Here is a 12464-nt window from a genome sequence, read left to right as displayed (position 1 = left end):
AGATTAGATTGGATATGACAGAAAATTCCTTCCCTCAAAGGGTGGTCAAGCCCTGGCACAGCTGCCCAGGGCAGTGGTGGAGTCCCCATCCCTGGAGGGTTTAACAGATGTGTGGATGTGGCACTGGGGACATGGGGCAGTGGTGGCCTTGGCAGTGCTGGGGGAACAGTTGGACTTGACCTCAGAGAGCTTTTCCAGCCTCACTGATCCCATGATTTCTGTTGCTGCCTGGCACAGGGAAGCCCAGGCCTGTCCCAGAAACACATCACCAGGGAGGTTTTGCCATTCCAACTCCAACAAACACTTTATTCCCATCAGCCTCACCCGTCCTCACGGAGGACAGAGTGTAGGAGGGGAGGGAGCTTTTCCAGACTGGTTCCATCTGGGGACAATGAGGGACAACCAAGGCCATGAGGAGCCATTCCCAAATTCCACCATGACCAAGGTGTCTTGCTAAGCTGGTTCAACTTCAAATTTCAAACCAAATGTTGACTTTTGGGACTTGGTAGTTAAGAGAGCCCACAGGGGCCTTGAGAGACTCTTTCCCCAACCAATTGTGGGGCCTAACACAGCCCAGAGCACTCCCAACAGGACCAGTATTCCTGCCCTAAAACCAGACTCTGGACTCCGAGGGAAAGGTGAGGAAGGGCCCCAAAACAACAGGAATTTCAAAGAAATTTACACAAAGGACGTAAAAAGCAGGAGCAGCTATGAAAATATGTTGAGATGGCCAAGAAAAGTCACATCAAAATATATTTAAAAACCAGAAATTCCAATCTGTGTGGAATTTAAAACTCTTTTTCCCCCCACCTGTGTTTTCCTGCTCAAGGAATCTCTGTTGTTCCAGGACGTGGAACATGATAGGCAGCACCAGTTGTGTCCTGAAAAAGTATTTCCCCAAATTCTGAGCACTTCCATAATTTACAAACCAAAGATGAGCTAAACCTCAATCATTGCCCCCCTCCCTCTTCCCCTTTCTACAGTGGGCAGGAGAAAAGACTGCAAACAAATCTGACTTTGCATTTCCAGGGAAGTCCAATTTTTCCACACATCAATATCCCTGCAATCCATTGTAGACCTTCTGCACTGATCCTTGCTTCAACAGCTGCTTGAGACCTGCAAGGGAAGGGAGAGTGTCACACACAGAGCACAGCAAAGATGTCAGAATGATTTCTCCAACACTTCTTCCCTGTTCCTGAAATCCCATACATTAACATTCCAAGGAGCTGGCAGTTCAGGGATCTGTATTCTTATTCTTGGTATGAAATTCTTACCAAACAGGCTAAAAGAGTGAGTCAGCCCTTAAATCCATAATAACTCATCTCCTGGGGTCGACATGACAGGGAAGGGCTGGCAGGTCTCCACTGCTGCCTAAAGGGCAAGTCCACATGGAGCAGAGGAAGCAGAGTGCCAAGGGTGGATGTGTCACTGTTTCTACAGAGATTAGAGAGGGAGTCCCCTCTAACTCAGCCTGGTCACTCACTGCCCTGGAGTCCCTCAGGACACAGCTCAGAGCAGCCTCAAAAACCACTGAACCAAAAACAGGACCCATAACAGAGAGAAAATCCCAACACTGTGGGTGATCTTCAAATAATAAAAGAAGGATATTGAGGGCTGGAGTGTGTCCAGGGAAGGAAATGGAGCTGGGGAAGGGGCTGCTGAGCTGGGGGAGCTCAGCCTGGGGAAAAGGAGGCTCAGGGGGGACCCTCTGGTTCTGCACAACTCCCTGACAGGAAGGGACAGCCAGGTGAGGTCAGACTCTGCTCAGGGAAACAAGGGATAGGATGAGAGGAAATGGCCTCAAGTTGCTCCAGGGGAGGTTTAGATTGACTATCAGTAATGAAACCAACCAAATTTACTTGTACAGAAGAAAATCCCAACCTTTCAGGCATGCAAATCCTTCAGGAAATCCTGCTAAAAAACAGTTTGTCTCCCTGCAACCCTTGTCCTGCTTGTCTATCCTTAAAGCTCATTTTACTGTCCTTGAAAATCAGTGATGGGATGCATAAGGGTCACAGTAGCTGTGCTAAAATACTGGAAAACTCTCCTGGAAGTATTAACTGGAAGTAGGATGTCTCTCTGCCAGGCAAGAACTTCTCATGTTCCTTCCCTGACAGAACTCTTTTCAGGAACACTAGGACAAAGTGAACGCCTGCCCAGGAGCTGCTCAATATTAGGAACAGGTCATTCTCCAAAGCAAATTCACTTCCTCCTCTGCATCCAGAGGAGGCTCCAAGTCACTTCCTGGCTGGTAGGTGGGAGAATGTGGCTCCTGAATGTCTGGTTCTTAGAAAGGAAGGCTGTAGATGGAGAAAGGTATGCTCCAGGAACCCTGAAAAAATTGGGATTAGCACTATTCCACACCTAATTTCCCAGCAGTTCCCACACCTCTGGCAGCAGCCTGCTGGCCTGAAGAACACCCTCAATAGTGCACAGGATATTCCAACACATACCCGAGGTTTAATCAGGGATTATAACCAGGAATCCTAACAATTGGTGCTACTGCACTTCAGGCACTTTTTACTGGAGCCTGAAGTAAATTTTTCCTTTGAAATGTTGCTGATACCAACAAGAAGTGACAAGTTACAGCACGGAGGGAGAGGCAGCTCTGGTCAGCAGTGATCAAGTCCCACTGCAGGAAAGGAGGGATATTATTTCTGCAACTCCAAAGCTTGGGGAGGTGCTCTCTGAGCCAGAATATCTTCTGACAGCCCCAGGAGCTGGATATGTGGTCAGGAGATAAGAACTGAGGACCACTGCCAAGAATAAGGAAAGAAGGGATGTTTTGAATTCTGAAGCCTACAGTTTTCCATTGAATGTGTACACTGAACTGCTGCCACACACAGGGATAGACCTATTCCCTCATAAACTCCTGAAATCACGGATGTTTGGAGATACCCAGCACACAGAAAGGCATCTGACTGCCCACCTCAGTCACCTTCCCCTGGGAAATGGGGAATTGCTTTAGGAGGGACAGAAACACCCAGGGCCCTGTTCCTGAACACACCCTTGCAGTGATCATCTCTGTTCCTGGATATCCGTAGAGGTGTGTGGAGCAATTCTGTCAAAAACATGGAGGCTTCTGTCACTGCTCCTTGCCCAGTGTCCTCTAAACTGCCAAGAGCAACAGCTGGAATAACCTCACATCTGTTTCAGAGCTGCTGTTGCCTGATGAAGCTTCTGGAAGGGCAGCAGAGCCTGGACTAAGACTTCATGGTGATGTGGTGATCGTGCTCTGCACAACACTCTTGGAACAAGAGGGAAAGCACAGGGATAAAACCATGAAGCAGGACCACTCTAAGCCCAGCTCAGAAGTACAGACCTCCCAGCCCAAACAGCTGCAGGAAGAGCTTTGGGATATCTGGAGCTGCAGCCACCAACTGGAGTGCACAGGGCAGCTGGCACAGTGTGGCCAAGGCAGCAGATAAAATAAAATCCACCCACGGCTTGGCTTTCCACTACAAACTTGAGGAGTCCAGGAAATCCACTAAAAGAAATTAATCCACTTCAGGAGAAGCCCTGGAAGAAGTTCTGGGGATGGGGATTTCCTGAAGAGCTGCACTAGTACATGCCAGGAATATCTTTGCCTCGTGGCAGAGGATGAGGCCCTGGATTCCTACTCTGACATGGAGCAGCAGAACCAGAGAGGCAAAGAATTCTCTCCTAGGAGTAGAGGATTTAAGGATTTACCCTCCTGGCAATTTTAGGATTCCTACATGGTTCATCAGGTTTCCATTTGAGCACTGAAATAGATTTGTCCTAGAGGGAGTAGGGTGGAAGGAGCTGTGGGGAGGAACAAGCCCTCTCCTGATGCAGTGTGACATTCCTTACCCTTGGCAGCAGAAGGAAAAATACTCCAAGAAAGTAGCAGCAGGGAATCACCCCTTTGTGATCCCATTCCAGCCAAGGCAAAGCAGACAGAGGCTGTGGGGTCATGCTGATGAGCAGCTCCAAAACAAAGCACCTGCAAACTTGCCAAGAGCTGCATTCCAGCAGCAGCACATCCAACCTCAAGCCACAACCACAGCAGCCAAGCTCCCTGGCTTCCAAGGGAAGTGGGAGTTAATCACAGGCCAGCAGCCAAGTGTGCTAAGTTGGACAAGGGGCACGGGACAGGACAGCCCCTCCTGAGTGCTGCACCCCTGTGGAGCTGGCCAGGCTCAGCTCCAGGCTCTGGGCACACACCTTCCCGCTGCTCAGCTGTCAGCTGCTCCTTGGGGAACTCCACATCAAAGGTGATGATCAGGGAGCCTTTGATGTTGTTGTTATCAAAGTTTGGAAGACCTTCTCCCTTCTTCCACAGCTTGGCGCCGGGTTTGTGGTTTTATCCCGCACAATGTGAACCTGGAAAAGGAATTGGAGAACATTGGTAGTGGTAAGGAACAGGATCCCAGGGTCACCTGAGGTTGGGAAAGACTTTCAAGATCTTTGAATCCAAGCCATGACGGATTCTGACCTTTCAACCAGAACAGAGCACTGAGGGCCACATCCAGATGTTCCTTGGACACCTCAAGGGATGGGAACTCCCCCTGGGCAGTCCATGTTCTGTGTGTGCACACCAATACTCCAACACTCTTTCCAACCCGCTGGAAAGCTCCACATAGCATTGATTCCTTGCCAAAAACCAATGATATCCTCAGGTTCCAGGCAGTTTTACTGGACACATGCCAGAACAAACAGCAGGCACTGCTGGGACAGCCTGCAAGTGAGGCACACACTGTGCACCCCTCAGAGACAGCCCATTTTGGCTCCAGGGAATTGGCCTGGAATGCTCCAACAGAGAGAATACTGGAGATAACCAGACCCTGAGCAAGCCAACCCTCAGCACGGAGCTGCAGCTGATTTTGGGATGCACACATCACCCTGGGGCTCACCTTGTGCCCATCCAAGTGGGCAATATCCATCTCAAAGCCTGTCAGTGCCTCGACCAGCGAGATTGTCACGTTTGTGTACAAGTCGTCTCCTCTCCTTTCAAACACTGGGTGCCTGTGGAAATAAGAGCCATTGAACTTACTCCTTCCTAGAGGGGGAAACAGATCCTTGAGCTTCTGTCCTTCTATTTGGGAGCTTGGAGAAATCATAATAGGAGGGGAAGTGAGAAATTAATCAAATTTAGCCTCTTTTTCCTGTCTAAGATATGCACTGATAAGTGGGTTTTCTATTTCTAGGGCATCTGAGTGGTGAGGTGTGGCAAGAACTCCTGACTCACACAGCAATTTTCTTAGTAGTGCATTTCCTTACAATAGTCAGATTGTGTGCTAGGAAAAAAGGAGATATCTACTCTGAATCACATGGTGAATTCAAGCCAAAAAAAATAAGATATTTTGATAATTCCACTTTTAACAGCATTGAGTGCAGCTTGTCCAGCACCATGAGGGCTGTGCTGAATGCCAGGCTGCACCTGCCCTGCTGAAGGGCAAGCTCCATCTGGCCAAGCAAGAGCCTAACCTAAGAATTAAGAGCCTAACTTAAGAGTTAAGATCCTAACTGAAGAGACTTACTTAAGAACTTTTATTCGGAAGCGCAGATCTCCTGGCTCCCCATCCACGTGGGGCTCACCTGTGGGGCAGAAAGAAAAGCTTTGCTTAAAGGAAATAGGAATGAGTGGAGAGACAGGCAGGATATTACAGACTTGCAGCTCACAAGTCAAAGAAAAAAAAAAAAGCAACAAATTGATCTGTAGATAAGCAAAATTCTACTTAAACATATCCTGAAGAGCTTAGGGCTTCCTGAGAGTTGCCTCAGCAAGGTCACACCTCTGCTTTCCTGGAAGACCTGTCTGCATGTTAATGATGTCCTTTAGTCACTGAAGGGAAGAGGGGAACTAGGAGGACACAGCACTTTCAACCTCATGGGTTTTGTGCATGTCCCCACTCCCAGGTAAGGGAGTGGAACTGTGTTACCCAGATTTAGAACTGGTTTTATGCATATACCCACTCCCAGGTAAGGGAGTGGAACTGTGTTACCCAGATTTGGAGCTGGTTCTGTGCATGTCCCCACTCCCAGGTAAGGGAGTGGAACTGTGTTATCCAAACTTAGGAACATACTCCTGGATTCCAGCACATGCAGAGGACACAGCACTTCCAACCACATGGGTTTTGTGCATGTCCCCACTTCCAGCTAAGGAGTGGAACTGTGTTACCCAGATTTAGGAACATGCTCCTGTATTTCAGCACATGGACACATCATTTCCAACCACATGGGGGCTTGGGCACTGTCAGTGCCAGGGAAGGACTGGAGAGGAGCAGCTCAGAGCTGAGCACACACTCACCTTCCCCAATGAAGGGATACTCCATGCCATCCCTCACTCCTGGCTCTATCTCCACTTCCAGTGTCCTCTCCTCATTCACCAGCCTGAAAATGGGAAGATCAACCCAGCACTCAGTTTTCAACTTTATTTATTTATTCCAACTTCACCTCAACTTTTAATTTGTGTCACTGAAATAAAGAGAACCACCCCACAAGCTCACACATGTTCTCCCTTGTTGTCACATCTTAACCTAGAGGGTCAGAGCTGCCTTTTTGGTGAGCTGAGACTCAGGGAGTAGAGAAGGTGAAGTTGAAAGCTCCCAAACACACAGTCAGCACCAGGGTGAGTGACTACAGCATGGCATTCCACATCCAGCTGTTCCCAGCTGTGTGCTTCCTGTTCAGATTTAGCTGTGTGACTGTGCAAGGAATAAAAGGCTGGAAAGGAAACTGGGGAGCTCTATGTCCAACAGATGTAGAATCAAAAGTGTCTCCCTGCACATGAGAACCTCATGCTAAGCCTTCCCAAAGTCCCCAGCTCTTCCTGGGAATACAGGCGTGTTCCTCCACCTAGTGGTGGGTTTTGGAATAAGCATCCCTATATTCCTCCATAAAATCACAAAATCTATCATTCTGTGGGGCAGCAAAGATCACCAAACTCACTTGACGTTGGGACATTCATCACAAACGACTTCCTGAGTCATCTGGAAGCGCCCAGGCCCCAGCTGGGTGGTTCTCATCTCCTGCCTGCAGTTGCATTTCCGTTTGCCAGGTGCCTGTCTTGCCACTGGCTTGTTCCTGACAACCTGCAGGGAAGAGGGAGAGGTTGATGCCAGCATTCCTGGGTCTCCACAAGGCTCTGGATTTCTCTGAACAAAGAATGGTTTGGGTTGGAAGGGACTTTAAAGATCACAGGAGTGTTACCACAGTAGCTCCAAATGTGGCCTCAGTAAAACACTGACAAGTTTTCACCTTGTGATCACACATGAAACACCAGAAAAGCTCTCTCTGATGTCACTGTTGCCATTCTCTTTCCTTTTCCACACTTCTCCACCCAGGAAGGAGAACCCCACACTTTAGTTATGACACTTCCTTGTCCCACACAATAGGGAAATTATCTGGAGTACCCCCAACAGCCACAACACAAAATCAACAATGGAAAGCCAACATGGAGGGACTGTCAGCACCACAGATGGAGTTTGTTTAAAAGAAGATAATAATTATCCATGTACTCTTCTCAGTTATATAATCTGGAAACTTGCAGTGACATGTTTAGCCACAGAAGGAGATTGAAAAATTCTCAATGTGGTTTTGCAAGAATTGCAAAGTGAATTTAAAGCTTATGAACAGCCCCTCAAATATCCCTAAATTCTACAGAGGGACAATTTACACCTCTTTCAACTGGGCTGCTGCACTAATCAAGCTGAGCTGGTGACTGACAGCCAAAAAATCAGTATTTTCACATTTCATGGAGATACTGCCAGATGCAAGAGGTGAATAAATGTGTGGTTTCTTCAGTAAACTACAAGAAATAATATCCCAACATCCTCCACTGCCACTCCACAGAAAAGGAGCATCTATTTCAGCTCCAATTCTTGGGAGAAGATATTCTGAGCTCTGGGAACAGCTCAGACAAGTAAACTTACTTCTACAAAGTTTCCTGAATACACCTCCTCCAGTGTGACCTCCAGGTCCACAATGATGTCACTTCCTCGGGGAATATTCCTGTCTTGCTGGCGTGGGCTTCCTCCAAACATGAATCCAAAGTCCCCAAAGAAGCTGGAGTTAAGCACATTGATTAGGTCAGGAAGGAATTCTGGGCAAATGCTTCTACTCCACTAAAAAAACAGCCTCCTCCCAGTTCTAAAGCTCCAGAGCAAACCCAGGAACCTGCTGCAGAAAACAACTAAAGTCTTCAAACAAAGCAGAAACTTGGAAAGAGTTTTCTGCACTAAAGAAAATAAAATTTGGAGCAGAACACTCAAAATCTGACCTTTCCACACTGCAGTGCTGCTCAGCTGCCACCACCCAAAGGTGCAAACTCTGAGTAGCACTGCAAGTCACTGCTAGCAGGCTGGTTTTCAGTAGCTTGAGGACAAGAGGGATGAGGAAAACTCCCCAGGAATCCTGCATATTGTCCCTCAGAACAGAGCAGAGCAGCAGTGCAAGTCCTCACCCAGGATTACAGCAGCTGAGCAACTTCTGGAATTACTTCAGGAAATTTATCCAAAGGGGCAGAAAATGAGGTTCTGTCCAAACAATGTGCCAGTGCCTTTGGTTTTTAATGATCTAAGTTTTACAGGTGCTGTGCAAATAACCACAGCATTGCTTTGCAGAAGGAAAAGTGTCCCCAAAGTGATGTTTGACAACAGGTTAAATCCCAGTCACACATAGGTAACCTGAGAAAGTTTCCACATGTTTGAAGCAGGTGCTGCACCTGAAAAATCACCCACAGTGCCCAGAAGTGCCCATATGGGATGTTTCTACTGGTTCCTGCTTGCAGCAAGGAGTGAGGCACACCAAAACTGGAAATTGCATGTGGGACACCCACTGGAAATGTATTTCTTCAAATTCTCAACTTGCACATCACCAGGTAAAAACCCCATCAAAGGGGAGCTTGAGCATCACAAGGATCAGAGCAGCAGCTGTGGCACAGTCCAAAGGGGTTACACCTCCTTACTGGGAGAAGATGTCTCCGTGGGAGCTCTGGTGCCCATCCTTCAGGCCTTCCTCTCCATAGGCATCGTACTGCTTCCTCTTCTCCTCATCTGACAGCACCTGGAAAAGGCAGGGATGTGGGAAAAGCTTTCACCTGCAGCTGAGGGGAGGTGTTGGACAAGGCTCTGAGGGCCCACAGCACTTCTGCTGTGTCCCCCCCCACTGGGGACACTACAGGAGCCCTGCTTGCTGTGCTGGCTAGAAAAGTGAAAACCATAAAAAGCACTTTTCATTCATTAAAAAGCAGGAGCAACCTGGCAAATGTAAACATTGAGTTTATCTTAAACATTAACAAAGAATCAGAAGGAATAACCCAAATCCTACAAAGTAGGACATACTGAGACAAATAATCACATAACACCATCCCTGTGTCTCAGCCATGACGTCTAAGCATTGACAGAGATCCAGAAGTCTCTGGTTCCATCTAGTCTTCCTTGCCCCTCCTCCCCCACTGATCATATCTGGAAAAGCCAGAGTTGGCAGACTGGCTTTCAGAAGATACAGGAGTGGAAATAGATGGAGAAGCAACTCAACAGGTGGAGAAGCAGCTAAAAGATGAAAAGCAGCTGAATTTGGGGTGTTTGGAGAAGCTGTGGCTGTCCCTGGAAGGGTCCAAGGCCAGGTTGGATGGGCTTGGAACAGCCTGGGATAGTGGAAGGTGCTCCTGCCCATGGCAGGGGTGGGACTGGATGAGCTTTGAGGTCCTTCCCAACTCAAACCATCCTGAGATTCTGTGGAACCATAACCACTGATAAATAAAAACAGGGAAAAAATCAGTGGTCACTTCACTATTATCACCCAGCAGGTAGGGGCTCAATTCTCCCTTTGCCACTTGAGATTCCCATGGAAACTCCTCCCAAATCCATCCTGAGACTCATGACTCTTTGTAGAAGAGTCTCAGCTCCCTCTCCTGGGATCAGCCTCCTTTCCTAGTTCAAACAGCTGAATTCAGATCACACAGCTCTGGGCTGGAATCACTGAGCCTGTGAAAATGAAGAGACTGAGCAGGTTCATTAACCTACTTTCTCCTCAGTTTTTTGGGAAAGCTTTATCATTATCAGTTACCCAGGCCATGAACAGCAATGCTGTTCACTGAGGCAGTATAGTGAAGAAAATTCTGGTTTATAAGGGACACCCAATTCTGGTTCTATTTTGCCCAAATCAACTCACTGTATCCCACAGCTAATTCAGCAGAAGGATTTCCAAGCTGTCCTGGCTAAATAAAGACCTTGCAGGAAGGGCATCAAAAGCTTCCCCCAAATGTCACACACATCAATACTGGATTTCTGATTTGATTTTACAAACATTTTTTCACTCAGCTTTTAAATAGAAAGAATAATCTCAACCACTGGAAAACACTTAAATCAGCTCAAGGAAGAGGCAGAGAAATCCTTTGCCAGCAGAAAGTGCCAACAAGATCCCACCAAACTCACAGCTCCACATGCATCAGTCCTGAGGTGCTGCAAATGATAGGGGGGTTATTTTTAGCCACAACAAAAAAATTTATATTAATTTTCCCTGTGATAATTAAGCCAGTTTATTGAAGTCTGAACTAAAAATGGGTACCAGTTCTGAGACAAAACTAAAGTGAAACTAAAGTTTTCTTTCTCAGCACAGCATGAATAAATGCTAGCTGGTTCTTTCACTTCCTCATTTGAGGAGTATTTGCATACCTGAAGAGCACCAGGGATGGAAGCAGCTACAAACCCTTTCCCCTGCAGCTGGATTTTTCCCAAAGGACCTCAACCCCCCCACCCAAAGAGCAAGTCACTGCTAGGAATTTTTGCTAATGGAATTTTTCAGCACCATCTTCTCTGGGTCTCTCTGCTGCACAGAGCAGATGGAATCCAACAGTGACAGAAGGAGGACAAAAAGGACAGAAAACATGGAGCAAACAGCCTGCATCCCATCACTGTGTATGCACAGCCAGGGAAAGCAGGCTTTGACTTCAGACCTTTGGGCAATACAATAATCTATATTTGATTTATTTAATGCACTGTGCTATTAGTGTGAGGGATCATTTGCATGCCACAACATCATCATAGAATAATAGGAATCCTGTGATCCTAACAAATGTTTTTCTCACTTAATATCCTCTAAACTCAAGACCAACACCTTTCACTTCCCATCAGCTCAGACTAATCCCAGCCAGGCCCTACACACACTTGGAGCTGCTGCACCTCCACTTCTCCCTTGAGGAACTGGGAAGAAATTCCAAAGAACTCTAAGCTGGTGCCTTGCTGAGAGAGCTGAGGTGTTGGATTATCCTCTGGCAGGAGCAGCTCTCCAAGCAACTTGGATCTTTGTTTTTCATTTGGGAGAGTATCTGGAATTGGATGTATTGACAGGGGCAGGATGGAATTTGGTGTAGTAATAGGGGGAGAATGGGAATTGGGAAGGAAGGGAGGGAGGAAGGAAGGAATAAGATTATCTTTAAGTCCCTTCCAACCTAAACCATCTTGGGATTCTTTGGCAACAAAAGGTGTAGGATGGAATTCAATATATAACTAGGATGGAATTCAACACATAACAGGGGGAAGATGGAATTTCACGTGGTAACAGGGGAAGGGCTGATTCCAGCTGCAGCCTGTACATCTCCTACCAACCTCCTTTCCCATCCCCTGACCGCCACAGGATGAATCCTCACGACTCCCAAAGCCAAGCTCCAGCCTGTTTTCCTACGAGCCCCATCCACCCTTCCCAGCCCATTCCCGGCTCCCGGCCTCACCTCGTAGGCAGCGCCCAGGTCCTGGAACTTCTCCTGCGCCCGGGGGTCGTCGGGGTTCCTGTCGGGATGGAGCTGCAGCGCCAGTTTGCGATAGGCCTTCTTGATGTCCTTGATGGAGGCGCCGCGGGACACCCCCAGGATCTTGTAGAAGTCTCTCCTGCCGTGAGGGGAGAGAGGAGGTGAGGGAGGAGCGAGGGGAAGGGCGAGGGAGGGAGACGGGAAGGGAAAGAGGAGAAAGGAAAGCGGTGAGGGGAAGGGAGCGGGGTCCCTCCGGCCGCGGCCGCCGACCCTGAGCGGGGGAAGGCCCGGTGCTGAGGCGGAACCCGCCCGGCCCCCGCGCACTCACCCCGCGGCGGCCTCCCCGCAGAGGCAGAGCAGCAGGAGGCAGAGGCGGCCGATCCAGGCGGGGGCCATGGCGGGCCCGGCCCTGCCGGCTGAGGGGGAGCGGCGGCAGCGGCGCGTCCAGGCAGCTCCGCAGCGACCCGGCCCCGGCGGCCGCCGCCAGCCAATGGCAGAGCGGGGTGTTTCCCGCCAGCCAATCCCGGCGCGCCGCCCTGCACCGCCAGCCAATGGGCTGCTCACACTTCACCGCTGCCGGCCAATCGCCTGGCGGAGCGTCGCCGCCGAGCGCGCCCGCCCCGCCCCGCCATCCCTGCAGGGTGACTTCCTGCACAACAGCCAATCAGCGAGCGCAGTTTTTTTTCCCGCCCCCGCGCTGGCGCTGGCAGCCAATGGGCGGCGGCTCCCGCCGGGAGGGAAGAGCCGTCTC

General features: G+C 48.9%; 1 protein-coding gene across 1 annotated transcript; it reads right to left on the bottom strand.

Moving 5' to 3' along the window:
- Window positions 1-1012: 1012 nt before the first annotated feature.
- DNAJB11 (DnaJ heat shock protein family (Hsp40) member B11) lies at window positions 1013-12198 on the bottom strand. The gene is given in 11 exon segments (XM_079315531.1): window positions 1013-1116; window positions 4186-4317; window positions 4320-4344; window positions 4875-4986; window positions 5502-5559; window positions 6272-6354; window positions 6913-7055; window positions 7896-8028; window positions 8930-9027; window positions 11696-11852; window positions 12042-12198. Coding segments are annotated over 11 exon segments (1074 nt in total). The 5' UTR covers window positions 12110-12198; the 3' UTR covers window positions 1013-1051.
- Window positions 12199-12464: the final 266 nt, after the last annotated feature.

Source organism: Erithacus rubecula, assembly GCF_903797595.1.
Source record: "Erithacus rubecula genome assembly, chromosome: 11".
NCBI lineage: Eukaryota > Metazoa > Chordata > Aves > Passeriformes > Muscicapidae > Erithacus > Erithacus rubecula.
The sequence above is the reverse complement of the archived record's forward strand: the minus strand, read 5'-3'. Positions and strand labels throughout refer to the sequence as shown.